The following is a 17,500-nucleotide window of genomic DNA, read 5'->3' as shown; positions in this document are numbered from 1 at the left end:
AAAAGCTCTTTCAAAGTATTCAAGTGTAGTAAGCTTCATGGGTGGCATATTGTTTCTCTCCATCAGTCAACAACAGGCTGTTCTATCGTCTGCCCACTGCTGGTATGGCTGGCCAGACTCCGTTCAGTGGTTTTCTCCTGTTGTTAGCAGTTGTCGTCCTCCAGGACATCTGGGTGGTCCTCCCAGATCTGCTCTCCGATAATGTCACAGTGGTGGGCCTGCACCCTCCTCCTGCGGCCATGTCCTTCTCCTCTTCGTTGGGGAGCTTCATGTGTTTGAGGACAGTTTCATCCTGCTGGACACAAAAAATGAGGAATAGGATTAGTGCAATTAAAAGTAACTTAAAGGAATAGTTATATCAAAATAATATAGAAATATCAATCCCATATCTGGACTCAAGCCAGTTTACAGACTTCAGAAAGTCATTGCACTCTGCCAAGAAATAGTCCAGTCCAGTCTTTGTGCTAAGCTAAGCTAACGGACAGATATGAGATTGGTTTCAATCTTTTTGCAAAAAACAAAAAGCTAAATTGCGTATTTCCAAAAATGGCAAACTATTTCATTTAAATATAATCCTTGCTATTTTAAAAATTGCTAGTGGTAACACATCTTGCATTTCTGATTTTGGTTTGTTAATGCATTTTTTTAAATTCTTGTTAATAAATAACAAAAACACAATGTAATGCCATGTGTAGGCAACACATATGCAGCACTGTAATAATAAGAATAATCATTTATTTTTCTTTCATTTCACTAGGAATTCTACTAATAAAGACTTGAAAGTTACGTATGTATTCCTACATAGTGAACATTTTGTGACCTTTATTTATTGTCAAGCTACATTATTTGCATTTGTTAATGAGGTATAAGCTGGGACCCGTTGAGAAGTTTATCTGTTGATTCATTCAGAACACTTTATAAAACAAAATCAGCTGCAGAATGGCAACTATTTGAATGCAAGACAAAAATAAGCAGCTGAGTATCAATCATCAGATGTTGGGAGTTTTGAAAGCGGTACCTTTAAGTTAGTGGACCACATGACTATGAAAAATCCAGGAATAACAAAGCAGTAAATGAACATGCACAGAAAAAAGTTCAGCTTTAAATGTTAAGGGTAACACTTTATATTAAGGTACACATTACTGTAACTAGTCATAGTAAACAAGTCATTTAAAAGAGAATATTAAAGCCCTTATTCTGCATGACTAATAACCTTATAAGTACTGCTTATCAATAGTAAATAAGGAAGTTGTTGTACATGAATGACAATCTTAATATGCTTTGCTCAGTATGGGCCTTATAATAATTCTCCCTGTATAAATATGCAGCTCTCACTTATGTTCCCGTTCTAAAATGAGGTCTGGCTCAGAACTAATTCACTCGTAGTCTGACACCTTTTAACCCACACAGGTTCTTTTTTCTAAAGCTTCCTCTTCTTCACACTTAATAAATCCATTATAGCACAAAAGTACAACATGTCAGAATCAAGCCCGGGCTACTGCTAAGGACTCAGCCTACATGGGGCGCATGCTCTACCAGGTGAGCTACCCGGGCACCCCAACAGACCTATTCTTAAGTGATAGGTCACACCTTGAAAAAATGGAGGTCTATTGAGATGCCCAATATTTTTATGAAGTTGTATTGGTACTATAAGTATGTGATCATCAGTTTGACAATTTTTTCAATTGTATAGCATGATTATATGCACTTTTAGTCCTGTCAGTAACACTAAATGTTTAGCTACCATTCCATATCCTACACCTAATGACGAAGACTAGGCAGAAAACTGATGTTGTAGTCTCTGGTGCTGCTGCCTGGCCTGTCATCAGATATGGGATTTAGGATGCTAAATGGATCCTAGAATATTGACATGGGTCAGTATTTATATAAGCATGTCATCCAGTATGATGATGATGAAAAATGTGCATATACAAAAATCAGCTCATACGACATGCCTCACTGAAAAAGTCATCTTAAGCCCTTTTTACAGTCACAGCAGCAGACCTGTCGTGCGCCAATAGATCTCGCTGGCGCGCCAGGATTTTGAGTGTGCGACCAGAGGTCATGCACACTTTTCAGCAGCGCACGACAAAGGCTTGATCCCACCAAGTAGCTCATCCAATCAAATCGAAACATTGACGTCAATGCTGCTGCCAGTTCTGCCATTGTTTAACTTTTTCTTCTTCTTCTAGCCCGTAGAAATAGCAAAGTCGGTAGCCTTTCCTCATTAGCGCCACCACTGTTCAGGAGAAGACTGCAGCTAGTGTCGCGACCACCACGGCGCTCCCATGACGTCACATTTGCGCGCAACAGGTCGGCTGCGGTGAGTATACTGGACACCTTACCATCCACACCACCAACAAAACCATTCAAATGACCACACCACCCACTGATTCTATTCTTGTTTTGTTGTTTGAATAAGTAAATCCATTGATGGTATGATCTAGTATAAGGAAGATGATCTTTGTCCCTAAAGAAATGTGATAAAAGGGAACTAGGAAGCATGAAAGTTGGGCTGCGAATGACTCCTGTTGCCCAAACATCCAGCCAGAATTACAATTTTCACAACTCGTCAGCTGTCATTACTTCATCGGAGTTTCCCCTCAAAGCCCAGCGGAGAATGGAGAGACTTTCAGAGAACAGCTGTGGCAGTCAGTAGCAGTGGCATGTGTTCTTCTCCAGTAAATGTAAAGTTACTGTATATGATCAAAGTTTACATCACAAACACAAAAGATAACAAAGCTAAACCAGCAACAATTTGGTCTGTTTATTTGCTAATACCTAATTAATCAAACAACTGACTGCTAATTTTGTCAATGATTAATTTCCTGTCTAATTAATCAGCTAATTCCTTCACCAAAAATCCTCTCTATCAATAGTTTATTGTCTCTTGAAGATCTCATTGTTCTTCTCTGGTTCTTATTCTGATATTTATAGAAACACAATAAGTAGTGGTATTCCCCTTTGATATTATTATAACATATAGTGTATAAATACATATTCACACAAACACATATTAATTAACTTAAGGTTGTGTTTTGCTCTCACTTTTAAGCGATCCTCTGCCTGGCCTGTGGTGAGTGCCCCCTTTTGTACTAAGGTCCAAAACACTTTTGTACAAATTATTTATGTGACCTGAAAGACCCAAAATCACAGCCTGACATCTTTTCCCCTCATCAGTTTAATACACAGATCCCTCTAGGAGTCAGACGCTTGACTTTGTAAAACAGTTAGAGCGCAGTAGGTACTTACAATCAGCCTGCCTCCAGCTGAGGTAGTCTCTGAGGCTCTTCCACTCCAGCTCATCAGACCTAAGGCTCTGTTGTTGTCTGAAACAGAATGCACCAAGAAACTCTACCAACAGAGAGAGGAATCATCATCACAGAGACATGTGGAGCCTAAAGAGGAAACTCACTTGTGGAAGTTGCGCCCGTCCACTCTCACAACAATGTAGCAGTTTCGTAGACACGTGTCATCTGTTTCAAAGTTGCACACGTTCTCACACTTGCTCTTGGCCATGTTGCTGGGAGGGGTAAAAAGACAGGCCAACGGTTTGATAACACCAGACCTGACAAGTCCACCAAATCTAAAAGCCTTTCCAATCAGCATGAGGGTGCTCCTGAAAACAACACACACACCCCCCCGCACACACACACACACACATACACACACACTATATATATTACACACATTCACAGCAGGTATGGAGTAGTCGTATTTAGAGCCAAAATAATCCAACAGAGGTGGGGGCGGGCGGATCGATCCCCAAAGTATCAATACTGCTGATACAAAGTCTGGTTTAGAGTAAGGATTCTAGTGTCAGTAGGATCTATCGTCCATCCCGTGTTAGGGCCCATGAACACTGCTGCTGTGTGTGTGCAATGATGACATCTTGAGTGTAACCTTGACCCACGCATAAGTGCAAGGGCGCCAATTATTGGTCTTTTTAGAGTACTACAGGACATCTCTAAAGAGACTATGTTTATTTTAAATGTAGTTTTTAAATTCCGAAAGAAATTCCAGGGGTGAGTGATGGTTGGCAAAAAGCTCAGAGAGAGACAGATTCTCAAAAAACTTTTTAGGGTAATTTGAGTGACCTAAGCATGGAATGATGAATAGCCAATGACATGATCAGCTGGCCTATATTTGAAGTGTGAATACCAAGTTATTGGACTGTAGCCTATTGTAATATTATAAGATGGAGTTTATGGTTGAAGTAGGAAGAAGGAAGTAGGAGAAGAAGGAATGGCTATCTATTAAGAATAAAGTGCGACTGTGCTGATGGGTAACATATAAAAGTACTACAGTGTAACGTTACACTTATTGTACAAACAAGTCACGTTGTAATGGCGAAATTACATTTAAGCATAATTCCTTATATTTTTATGTTTTATTTCTACTTTAATTCTCTCACAAATGCTGAAAGACTTTATCTCATTTCCCTCATGTAGATTTTGATTCTAACTCTGTGAGACATCCAGTCTGGAACATAATGGCCCTCATTTATCAACCTAACGTAGAAACCAGCGCAGATATGAGCGCAGAAATCATCTTACGACAGGCTTCACGTGGGATTCATGAAACGTTTGTATCACACCAATCCGAGCGCAAGAATGGTCGTACATTGATAAATGCAGCGGCTGGAAACGATCGTCATTTAAATATCACGGCCCAATATATTCTCGGATTTGAGGCCTCGCCCCTACAATTTACGACATGGCGAGACGTAATCCGGCTGAGAAGCAGCACTTTTCAGAGGTGGAGATTGAAACCCTGATATCTCTGGTTCATTTGCACTAACGTGTGTACTTTTTGGCAGCCTGAAAACTGGTATTAAAGGCTGTAGAAAGAATGCGGGATGAAAAGAGATCACTGATGCGGTCAACAGTGTTGCCGTAGTAAATCGGACTCCAGCTGAAGTTTAGCCTATTTGATTTATACATCCTTGACACATTTTCTATAGTCCTAATAGTAATATACAGGCTTCTATTGCAATCTATTAGGCCTACATGTAGGTGTACCTATAATTAAATAAACACACGGTAGCGGAGTTTATGCAGTGTCTTTTATTTTACTCGTGTTCGTCGGAACGAGGCAACAGCTGAGGGAGAGCGCGTGTCCTCCGCCCCCCCGTGCTGGACCCTGTCTCCTGACAGCAGAGGGGCTGGAAAAACAAGCCAAAATAACTTGGTCAATGGCAGAAATAAATCATTCACTTGAAAGAGAAACAAAAACCTGAAGAATAAATAAAAATGTTGTGCATCGTCATGTTTCCTGTATTGAATATCATTGCCAAACATAACACTATAGGCTACATTTTAAAAGTGAGGAATAATATCCTGTCTCCTTCATATAGCCCTCAGTTGGTGGCTGTTCTGGACACTGCTCTCTGGGCATCGGCTCATCTGGCTCCATCGCTACATTTATGGCACTGTGTTTTCCTGCGAGATGTTGTGCAGAACCCCCCAGGCTAAAACAATGTTGCAGACCGGCGCATAGAGGTCTTCTAAAAGAGCCAGATCTGCCATTGCTGATATGTGATCAACTGATGACTTCTGCTTCTCCTGTTAAACTGATTATATGCTGCACCGCAAGTCCACACTGACTCGAGAACTTGCGTACCGGTACACGAGTTCAGACCAGAGGTGAGATTTGATCGCAGCCTACGCTCACGTCGAAATTGATAAATGCCGAGCTTTGCGTAGGAATCGGCGTACGCCCGTCGTACGCCTGTTTTAGGTCGTACGCACGTTTCATAAATGAGGGCCAATGTGAGTCTGTCTGAACAGATAGGGGCTACAAGGTCACCCTAAAACTATCTCTAGTTTTCCCATGCCGTTTGAGATAGAACTGGGGGATGACAGTACAGGGAGGAGGACGTGAAATGGCTCCAAGATGTCTCTTGTATTTCTTGATTGTCTTCATGTGTATCAGATTGCCTGTAAAAATTGTAGCGTCATAATTAGCCAAGTGCGTGTGTGCTGTCACTCTGAACATGCATATAAGGCTAGTGCTCTTGTTCACTCATTTGAGAAACTGACTCCACACTGACCTGGGTGGCTGTGCCTTTTGTGAAATCATATTGCTCCTATATTTGCAAATATATATTTTTAATAAAATTCAAAAAACCTAAACTTGGTTCAGTTTCAACTGTCTTATTTGTTTCACTTTACTAAACTTTCAAACCTTTACCCCTGCCGCAAAGGAAACTTCCACTACAACGTGACTGTAGCTAGTTATTTATTTACGAATTTAGCTGATGTGACATCAAACCTAACTTAAAGTTACTTGGATCCTGGTTGGAGGATTCAGGTTATCTCGGCCTCTACCTGCTGGATAAGTTCGGTACCACATCACCACACGGCGCCATATTAGACAGACATTATACTGCTGCGGAATACGGACCAAGTCAAGGAAAGGGAACGGTACTCCAGATGACAAGGGTACACAGGCCGCAGTAGTCTATTCGCAAAAACACTCGAGGTAACTGCTTTATGGTTGACAACGAGTAATTGAGACAAGCATCTCGGGCAGCGCAGTCCGAGGCGTGTTGTTTTCGTGGTGGTTTAGCTAGCTAAGTTGCCGGGCAGACATGACTTCCTTGGTTCAGCGGAGCTCGGGCCTCGTGCAGAGGCGGACCGAAGCCTCGCGCAACGCCGCTGACAAAGACCGTCCGTCCGGCGAGGAGGACCATGAGCCCCGACGGGGAGACGAGCAGGACGAGGACGATACCGGAGACTCCAAAGAAGCACGTCTCACCTTGATGGAAGAAGTGCTCTTGTTAGGGCTGAAGGACCGAGAGGTAATAGCAGATACACCCTGGTCTCTAACGCTGTAAAATGAAGGTAAATCTTAACGTTAAACGAAGCTAACGTTAGCTATATGTTACTACCCGACGTAGCTAGTTTAGTTAACGTTAGCGCCCTTGTTCGCTTTAATGCTAACTATAGCTAACAACAATAATGGGCCTCAGAGTTGCCGACAGAGCTGGTCAATGGGTTTTTGGCAAAACACGGTTATGTCGAGAAGCGATCTTTTACGTATAGTCAAAAGTTAGCTAGTGATTTGGACATTGTCTTATGACAGATAGCTAGTCTTTGTTGTGACATTTGTGCCTCTTGGTACATTAACGCTAGCGAGTTAGCTTAACGGGATACACAGTAACGTTACAAGATCACTAACCGAGTTAATTGGAATTTAAACGGATGGGTTAATGATCTGTTGGTGCATTTTAATGTAAATATCCCCGGAATGCTGAATGTCGCACAGTGGAAATATGAATCTACTGCCATGGGGTTATTCTGTAATGCCACTTTATCACTGATTAAACATTTACGTTAGAATACTAAGCGAGAGAGGAGGGGGTACAGTCGGTGCTAATTAAAAAGTATTGGCATCCCCTTGTATTATTTCCGGTCTTGTTTTTTACCACATCGTATCCCAGTGGAGTTAACGAGAATGTGTTGACACTGATCAACAGGAAAAAATGGTTAAAGCCCAAGTGAAAACCAACGTTTACAAATTCATCATAATCATCACGAGTGCACCCAGTTATGTATCACCTGTGTCTAACCAAGATGAGAGAAGTGAGTTTAAGTTACATATGGGTCTGGAGGTTTCAACAGGTGGCTAGTCCATTTCCTTTCCAAAACTGTAAACAATTACATCATGAAGATAAACATTCCAAATGTGTATAAAGGTGAATAAAAATGTCACTTTGAATTTTTTTTAACGATTATATGAGTTCCCCCAGCCTGCCTATGGTACCCCAGTGGCTAGAAATGGTGATAGGTGTAAACTGAGCCCTGGGTACCCTGCTCTGCCTTTTGAGAAAATGAAAGCTCAGATGGGCCAATCAGGAATCTTCTCCTTATGAGGTCATAAGGAGCAAGGTTACCTCCCCTTTCTCTGCTTTGCCCGCCCAGAGAATTTGGCCCACCCATGAGAGAGAGACATCATGGCTTTCAAACAAGCAAAGTGGCAGTTGGTCAAGGCCACGCATTCGGAATATGCGTCTCAATCGCGCAATGATGGAACCCACTGCAGTTCTAGGCAAGACCCGCCCTATGAAGCAACCCAATTGGTTGAGGTTTGGCATTGACCTGGAGTAGTTAAGGTTAGGATAGCTGATTGGTCAGGGGATAGGACCTGAACAAATCGGGTTTCGTTACCTCGCGTGAGCATGGACGGCTGGCCAATCATATCGCGCAAATACTATCGAAGGGCGGGTCTTGCCTAGACCTGCTGTGGGTTCCATAATAACACGTATCAATTGGGATTTTTAGTGCAGTTTGCAACAGTTTATGGCTTATGGTGTGTATGTTGCTATGGTTACCAACCAGCCAACCTTTTTAAGTGAGTCCGGCTTTTGGTAGAGATGCATGCTCAACAGAAAAGAAACCCAGCTACTTTAAACAATTATGAAAGACGTGGATATCAACAGGTTTTTGGATGTGAGCCGACCTTTTCAAGAAACTGGTTTAAGGAATGAAAGCTGGATTCTGTGTTCGCTAGGGCTGTGTATTGTAGGGCTGAACGATTTTTGAAAATAATCTAATTGCGATTATTTTTTTCCCCCAAAGATTGCGATTCGATTATTTTTTTTAAGCTCTTTGTCTTCAGTATTATTCAAAGACAAACAATAGCTGCTGGTGGTCTTGCCGTGGGATTAACTGTACTAATAAAACCGTTGAAACACCGCGGCCACGCTGCTGTGAAAGCCCCCGAACATCATTTATCAGTCTGATTGTTACCCCTCTCAGTGGCAGCTCCTCCACTCATATCTTTATAACGGAGCTAACCGCTAACCGGAGTTAACCGCTAATCAGAGATAGCTCGTTGCCAACCGAGCCTTCAGTTCTGCGTGCCTGTATCCATTAACTGCATGTATGGACTCAAGCCCGAACAAAACCCTTCATTTTATTAAACTGGCTGTAAAAGTTTTAAACTTCAACTCAGAATTGTTTGAATGACAGAGATCAGCTCAAGGTACAGTGTAGCGTTAGCGTGCTAAGTTGATGCTTTCTCTGCGTAGTGCAGACTGATTTGCTCTCGCGAGTCATCAAATCGAGACCAAATCGCAGCCTTTGCGATTAGGAAATCGCGTTTTAACATATCGCGATATTATCGCAAATGCAATTAATTGTTCAGCCCTAGTGTATTGGCAGGAATCTGGCGATACAATACGTATCACGATACATGGGTCACGACTCAATATATTGCAATATATTTCGATACTGTGCGTAAGGCGATATATTGGGAGCATAATTTTAGAAAAAAAGAAAAAAAAAAAAAAAAAAGACATGATGTTCATAAAAGTCTAAGAAGATTACTTTAGGTAAACAATTCAGTACGCAGAAAATAAAACTGCCAGTTTGGGATTGTGGTTCCCAGTAGGGCTAGGCGATATGGTTGAAAACTGTATCACGATATAAGTTTTTCATATCGGTCGATATCAATAATTATTGATATTTTTTATGACCTATTTAAAATAAGGACCAGGAGAAAAATATATTTAATTTAAACATTTTTATTTTAAACTTAACCCTGCTCTGATTATAATCCCCTTAGCAGAAATGTCAATACAACCATGGAAAACACTCAAATAATTAAAATGTAAACAGGTCTAAAATCACAATGAAGACTTAACAATTATCTCTTAACATTAAGGTGCAAAATTAAAGAATAAGTAAGAAATGCTTAATAAAGTGTCATAAAAATAAAATAGTGCAAAGTGATAGCTAAATATAAGAAACCTGAGAAGGAACTATTTTCTGCAGGTTTAGTGCTAGGTTGGTAACCTGGCTTCTGGACAGCGCTCAGCATGTCTGCCTCCGTTATTTCTTTGTAGCGTTTAGTAAGGCGCTGATGCAGAGTACCTCTCCATGGTGGTCTGCTGTTTGTGCCGTGTTGCAGCTGCAGATCGTGGTAAAACAAGTTTGTGGTATTACCAGTGTTGATCTGACGACATTGGTCTGACTACGGTCAGACTTATAAAATCCCCAAAACTGCCATACTGACTTTTCCTGTTTTATCAACGATTTCCTCGCTCGCTGCGGCACTCACTTTCCACTCCACGCCGGTTCTGTTATTGAAGAACACGAGACAGCGATGTGGCGCAACCAAACATGATACTGTTACATGATTGGCTGTTAGAGTCTCACTCCCTACGTTGCTAGGTTGCCAGAGAGTGAGGGCCTTTGTTCATGCAACCAAACTTGATTCACAACCTCTGGTTTCTTCTGATGAAGAAAAACAAGTTATTGAACGTTTTATCGACCGCATTTTCTATTGATATTGATTATGTGTCTATCGCGATACATATCGTTATCGTTTTATCGCCCAGCCCTAGTTCCCAGGTTGTTGGTGAGCTAATGTTTATATGCTAAAGTAGGCCAAAGTTCAGCCATAGCTACGTTGTTAGCTTCTAGCAAAAAGGCACTGTTAACAGTTTTGTTAACTGGGGTTTTATTTACTAAAGCATAATATACATGTTTGTTTATCAAATTGACAGAAATAACAGGAAAATGCATACATGTCTGTCTAATAAGGTAACACGGACTCATTGCCTTTACTGTACACGGACTGATCATGCTTATCATGTCTCTTCCCCCCCACCCACCCCCCGGCCCATTGTGAGCCATGAAACACCCTGAGTGAGCCCTCTTGTACTGTGTACTGGACTGTTGTGGTTGGATAGTAACCTTTTGACTAACCAGTATTCTGATGTGTGTTTCCATGACGTAGGGCTACACCTCGTTCTGGAATGACTGCATTTCATCAGGGCTGCGTGGCTGCATGCTGATAGAACTGGCTCTGCGAGGACGGCTTCAGCTAGAGGCTTGTGGCATGCGGAGGAAAGGTCTGCTGGCCAGAAAGGTAGGACATGTGGCCCTGCTTGCACTTTTACTACAAAAATGGTTCTGCTGGTGCCCTTTTTTGCCTTGTCTTAACTGATTTGTGTGTAGCATCAACCTGCACGGTTACTTGTAAAAAGGCATGACCAATTCCAAGGAAAGTTTACTCTGGGAATTTTGCATAGCAAAAAGCAATACTATGCCTTAAGGCGTATTTTGGTTAAACGTCTGCCCATTTAAAGTGCTCATATTCAGCTTTTTCCCTTTCCTTTATTGTTTTATATATTTTTTTTTTTTTTTTGTGTGTGCATGTTATAGGTTTACAAAGTGAAAAAGCCCAAAGTCCACCCCAAAGGAACTTACCATCTCCAACAGAAAACACTGTTCACAAACTGCTCCAAACAGCTCTATTGTAGTCCAGCCTTTACTTCAGAGACAAACGTGGTCACTTTGGAACACGTTATAATGCTCACCTAGCTGCTAGCATGGCATGCCCTCATAATCTGCTTCTGACTGGCTAGTAATGCTGACCTAGCTACTGAGCATGTGCGACTCCCAACAAAGATGGAACAGAAGTGAGATGTCTCACTCTGTAGCTAAAAGAGAGAGCTCAACACACAGGGTGAAAAAAGGAGCTGCAGCAATGTGCAGTACAACAAAAACATGTTTTTTGAAAATTAAACCATGTAAACCTATTCTGATATAACCTAAATAGAAATTATGAACCTGAAAATGAGCATAATATGAACACTTTAAATGAATTGTAACCTGCATTTAGCTCCTCCCTCAAATTTCTAGATAGTCAGCATCCCATTAAATAGGAATTTGGTAAGATTACAATCCCTCTGCATGAACAGTGTGTTCTCCCATCACATGTGCACGCCACACTACTGCACTGTCTGAGCCAAAGGAACACATGCTCTCCGGGAGGTTTTGATTATATTACTGGAGCAAACGCATTTTATATACCAGCGGATAGTAACCAAAAGCAAACTTGTTAACACCTTCTGCCAGTTTTTGCTAGCTTGCTGTTACCATGTCGGATGCAGCTTGATTAAGCTATTTGTATATGGAGTGTCAATGAAACTGTTGTGTTCTTAAACCGCCCAACAATGCACAAGTAGACTTAATATTTCTCAATTACAGTTTTCCGTCAGATCGTTTATAGATTACGACGTTTCCGACCGCACTTGAATGCAGCTTTATTTCTCAGGAGAGAGAGAGGAAAAGAGACGAGCGAGACATAGCGAGTGCTTTGTTGCAGGAAACATTCAGTTTTTACGAAAACTGCTGGGCAGTTCAGAGCTTGTTTGGTGTTTTTAAATCGTTCTTGTGGCAGAGATAGAGGCAGTGATGTTTCCTGTACGGAACTCTCACACCTCCTCAAAGTGTGTGTGTGTGTGTGTGTGTGTGTGTGTGTGTGTGTGTGTGTGTGTGTGTGTGTGTGTGTGTGTGTGTGTGTGTGTGTGTGTGTGTGTGTGTGTGTGTGTGTGTGTGTGTGTGTGTGTGTGTGTGTGTGTGTGTGTGTGTGTGTGTGTGTGTGTGTGTGTGTGTGTGTGTGTGTGTGTGTGTGTGTGTGTGTGTGTGTGTGTGTGTGTGTGTGTGTGTGTGTGTGTGTGTGTGTGTGTGTGTGATTGTTTTTACGGCGCTGCGCCAAAGCTGGATAATGGCAGGAATGTGACATGGTAACTACTAGCTGGAGCAAATAACTCCTATATTACAATTGTATTCCAGTTAATTCCAATGGAAGGTTTCCACCTTGAATATTCCAGGAATTTTGCAACTCTTCGCACCTAAACTCTTAACTGTTCCATATTCCATCATCATTATGGCCTAAATAAAAGTGAATGAGGGAATTAGTTTTGGGGCAAAGTACACTACTGGTCAAAATTTTGGGGTCACTTTAGAAATTTCCATTCCATACAGAATACCAGCTGAGATTAGTTGCATTTTTTTTTTTTTTTTTTAACCAGGGCAGCAGTTTTCAGATTGCATTATGTGCTTACATAATTGCAAATGGGTTCTCCAATGTTTTCTCAGTTAGCCTTTTAAAATGATATCAGATTAGTAAACAGAATGTGCCATTAGACAAATGGTTGCTGATAATGGGCAATGTAGATATTGCATTAAAGATCAGCCACTTCTTTCTACAACAGTCAAGAACCCTTTTGTAATTCTGTAAGCACATAATGTAATCTGGAAACTGCTGCCTTGATTAAAAAAAAACAAGGCAACTGATCTCAGCTGGGATTCTGTCTGGAGTGGAATGGAAATTTCTGAGTGACCAAACCTTTGACCGGTAGTGTAGTTTGAAATCTTATTTATTGATAAGTCATCTTATCAATAAATCAAATGACGACAAGTGAACGTCACTCAGCGATATACGCAGAGCCTTGAGGAATTAAAAGAAAAAGGACATGTGTCTATTTCGGCGACTGCCCTCTGAGACTCCAGCTTGTAACTAGCGGTCCTCATTCTGAATGATTTTGCAGGTGATTTGTAAGTCGGACGCTCCAACGGGTGACGTGCTCCTGGATGAAGCCCTAAAACACATCAAAGACACCCAGCCGCCGGAGAGCGTGCAGAGCTGGATCGAACTGCTCAGCGGTGAGTTAAGCTGCGTGTGTGGACAGAGATCTAAAACAATGGTGTCGCACTTTGTGGTGATTTTCAACTTGAGGCAACAACAATAAAACCCTCTGTGGCTAAATAATACCTAACTGATGAAGGATCAAAACCCTTACATTTAATCACGACAAAGCAGACTTCAGACTTCTAAGACGTGATGATGGAAGTGGAGAAATGATCTGCCGAGTCTTTTATGGTTATTTATTTTTGGACTATAAGCAGTAAGACTTCTTCTTCACCATTGTTAGTTCAATGTGAAGGATTTTGGCAAGGCTATCTCCTCCACTGCATTAGTATTGCTATCTGATGCTATCTTGATGTCTTGTCGTAAGATATGAGCGAAATGAAAACCAACACGTAATGAAACAAGACCCATTGGTGTCTGGTTTAACGTTAATGAGTAGGGTTTGGTACCGAGACCCGGTGTTAATACGGCACCGGTGCCTTAACAACCGGTATCTACTGGACCGAATAGCAACGTGGATTTTGGTGCCTCATTTCGGTGCCACTTAAGTGCCTTCTGCACTTCTCTCTGATGCTCCAAAACAACTGAAACATCGTCACGCTAGTTAACACTACACCTGGCAGCAGGTAACGTTAGCCTAGCGTTAGCTAGCAGCTGGAGTAAACTCGGTTAAAATGCTGACCGCTAAACGGTGTAAAAGTGTGTCTGTATTTCACTGGAGAGGATTTTAACACCAGTCTGTACCAACACAGATGGTGCGTTCACTTGAAACTGGCCTCGACAGCCTTGTGCTGCATTCAGTTATTGTAAAATACCCTTTTCCCAGCCAGTGGTTGTTTTTGTCATTTAACGGGTATTTACTGGTGAAATAAGTTATTGTTATTACATTTTTAATAAATCATTTTATTTTGACCCTGTGGTCTTAGCAATAAACAAGCTGTTGTTAAATATCTGTTTAGGCACCGTTTTTTAAAAGTTTTTTTTATTTCCTTGTCGGCCCTTCTGAGTTTGCAGGTATGTATAGAAGACAACTGGTTACTTCAGCCTTTCCCTGTAGTATGTGCAGTGTCTGAGATTTCGGTACTGCTTCTGTTCTTTTTTTCACAACACCTCGCCATAGATGATAGGGCTGCACAATATCGCCATTGTGATATCAACTTCCGCAATAAACATATCGCAAAAGATTTTTTGTGTTTGTTGAAAGAAAATATCAGCAGAAAGCTGCGCTTTTAAACTCATTCTTTTTTTTAGTGCTGTCTTTTTATATTCAATTCAATGTTCAATAAAAGCGTTGGAAAAATATTTCCTTTCATTTGTTTTAAATTCAACAAGCAATTTGTTATATTAGCAGAATACTGAAATCAGCTGAACTGAGTACTCTTTAATATCTGTTTATTTATCGCAAGTTATATCGTCATTGTCATATCGTGCTGCCCTAGTAGATTAGCACGTCCCCTTTTTTTTGTCCGAGCATTAACTGTCCTATGTTTTATCGGCTGGTGTTTAGGAGAGACGTGGAACCCCCTGAAGCTCCATTACCAGCTGAGGAACGTCCGCGAACGGCTGGCCAAAAACCTTGTGGAGAAAGGTGTCCTCACCACCGAGAAGCAGAACTTCCTGCTTTTTGACATGACCACGCATCCTCTCACCAACAACAACATCAAGCAGCGCCTCATCAAGAGGGTGCAGGAGGCCGTGCTGGACAAGTGGGTGAACGACCCCCAGCGTATGGACAAGCGGCTGCTGGCGCTCATCTTCCTGGCCCACTCCTCGGACGTCCTGGAGAACGCCTTCGCCCCGCTGCTGGACGACCAGTACGACCTGGCCATGAAGAGAGTGCGGCAGCTGCTGGAGCTGGAGCCCGAGGGGGAGAGCCTGAAGGCCAACGCCAACGAGCTGCTATGGGCCGTGGTGGCCGCCTTCACCAAATGAGGCCGCCACAGCGGGGACAGCGAGCAGTCGTGGCATTCAAGTGGCATTGTGCTCTGGGGCAGGAATCCATAGTACTGACCCCAACGTGGTGACTTGACTGAATTTCAGTTTACCCCCTGCCTCGACTTTTGGAATGGGATGCCCTCTTTTCTTCTCATCCCTCTCCCTCCCGTTGTTTTCTTTTCCTTCCAGATAACTGTTCACCCCCCCCACCCCCATGTGTCATTTGTGTTCACTTTTGCTAAAAAAAAATTAATAACTCTCATGGAACATTGAATCAAGTTGTTGGGGATGATATGGGTGAGTCCAAATGAAGATGTTGGTTCATATCCTCTTTTATTTTCTATCGGGTATATCTTTCTATGGAACTGTTTTCTTAGAGGTACGCTATGTACGGCACAGGTTACTCAAGGTAGCATCCTGACACGCCTGAGAATAAAATAACCAACCGCCATGTACGTGTACGGATCCATGTACAGGGCAGTGATGCTGTACAGGAATGAAAGGTAAACTGATGCTCATGTCAAGTCTCTCCAAGTCCAAAAGGATACCACCTACCATGTGTGATTCAAGTGTATGGTGTCACAGCATTCTTTGACTTTCAAATCAAGTACTCTTAATCCATCCATTACACATATTATATATATACTTGCTTATCCTGTGCAGGGATGCCAGGGGGCTGGAGACTGTCCCAGCTCCCACTGGCCAGGGGAGGGGGGGGGAGGGTGTACACCCTGGACACTTGGTCAGTATATCACAGGCCTCACACAGAGACAGACCGCCATTCAGTTTCCAGTTCACCTGACCTGCATGTCTTTTGGACTGTGCGAGGAAAGTCAATGCGGGCACTTGGGTGGGTGGGGGGGGGGGGGAGAAAAAATAAAAATATCCTAGCTCCATACAACTGCCTGCTGGATTCGGATTGAAGATTTCCATGGTGCGAGGCAACAGCGCTAACCACTGAGCCACCGTGCTGGCTTACATTCCATCCCTTCTGGCCTAAAGTTGTGCGGAAGATAATATATATTTTTTTTGTACAACAGGACAATAAGCCTGCACATGCATGGACACATACGTTACCTGCAATATGGAGTGGGACTTATCAGTTTACTTAGACCTCTACCCCGTTGAATATTTTGGGTAAAAAACTTTTAAATGAAAATCAAAAAGATGGAGAACGTCATTAGACAGACTTGTTTAGTGCATTGGGTAAAATAGTGCTGGAATAATATAAATCCTAAAGTTGATGTAGAATGGATGGGGCTGATAGAAGTACAGTGTGTGGTGATCGGTGATGCTCTTTAACATATCCCCTGGCCAGTAGTGTTTTATTCGCAGTGAAACATGATTTTTGGTTTGTATCTCATCTAGATGCATTGTCAAAATGTGTGCATGTCGAATATAATCTAGGTTACATTCAGAATTCCAGTATGTAATATCTGAATGGTAACTGTCGAAAGCAAACACCTCTAGGTGCAAAATCATCTCCTTGATTAAAAACAAATGGCTCTAAAAATGTGTAATTGATAGGATTTGGTAGTGTCGTCTAACACAGCGGGGTAAGACGCCGTTTTGCGTTAGTGGCTGTTGAGGATCAAATTGAAATATTGCAGTGGCAGAACCAAACTCAGGAAAGCAGACCCAATCAATGCCAGCTACCTTTTGTTAGCAAAATTCAAATAGACATAATTTTCACTTATTAGTGAATGCCAATATAATAATCACAAATGAAATAATCCATGGGTCTTAATGCAGAAGAAATGCATTTTAGAAATGAAACTCCTTCAAGCCATTCACTTCAGACATTTTGTGAAAACTACGCTCATGAATGTGAAGAGGAATGTGAATTTCAACTTTTCTCCAGGACAAGGATACATCTAGTACGTGTACATGATTTCTTTTATTTACATACATACATACCTACCTGTCCTGGGAGCTATTGTATTGACGTTAGAGCTCGGTCTACTGCAGACAACAAATCCGATCTTTGAGTCAACTAGTGGACCAGCCATATATCCTATGGAAATCCGACAGCTTTAGAGTTGTTGGAAGGTATAATCTTTTACTTAATGGAGCTATGCTAGCAGTTTCCTCCGGACTGGAAGCTTGACATAACATG

The 17,500-nt window shown here is 41.9% G+C and overlaps 1 protein-coding gene across 1 annotated transcript; it reads left to right on the top strand.

Annotated features, from left to right (window-relative positions):
- Nucleotides 1-6,257: 6,257 nt before the first annotated feature.
- golph3a (golgi phosphoprotein 3a) lies at nt 6,258-15,835 on the top strand. Its single transcript, XM_028579087.1, has 4 exons — nt 6,258-6,802; nt 10,747-10,878; nt 13,349-13,463; nt 14,957-15,835. The coding sequence occupies exons 1-4, from the start codon at nt 6,593-6,595 to the stop codon at nt 15,379-15,381; spliced, it is 882 nt and encodes a 293-aa protein (XP_028434888.1). The 5' UTR covers nt 6,258-6,592; the 3' UTR covers nt 15,382-15,835.
- Nucleotides 15,836-17,500: the final 1,665 nt, after the last annotated feature.

This window comes from Perca flavescens, chromosome 5, assembly GCF_004354835.1.
Source record: "Perca flavescens isolate YP-PL-M2 chromosome 5, PFLA_1.0, whole genome shotgun sequence".
Taxonomy (NCBI): Eukaryota; Metazoa; Chordata; class Actinopteri; order Perciformes; family Percidae; genus Perca; species Perca flavescens.
Note: the sequence above shows the minus strand (reverse complement) of the source record. Positions and strands in the feature narration are given on the sequence as shown.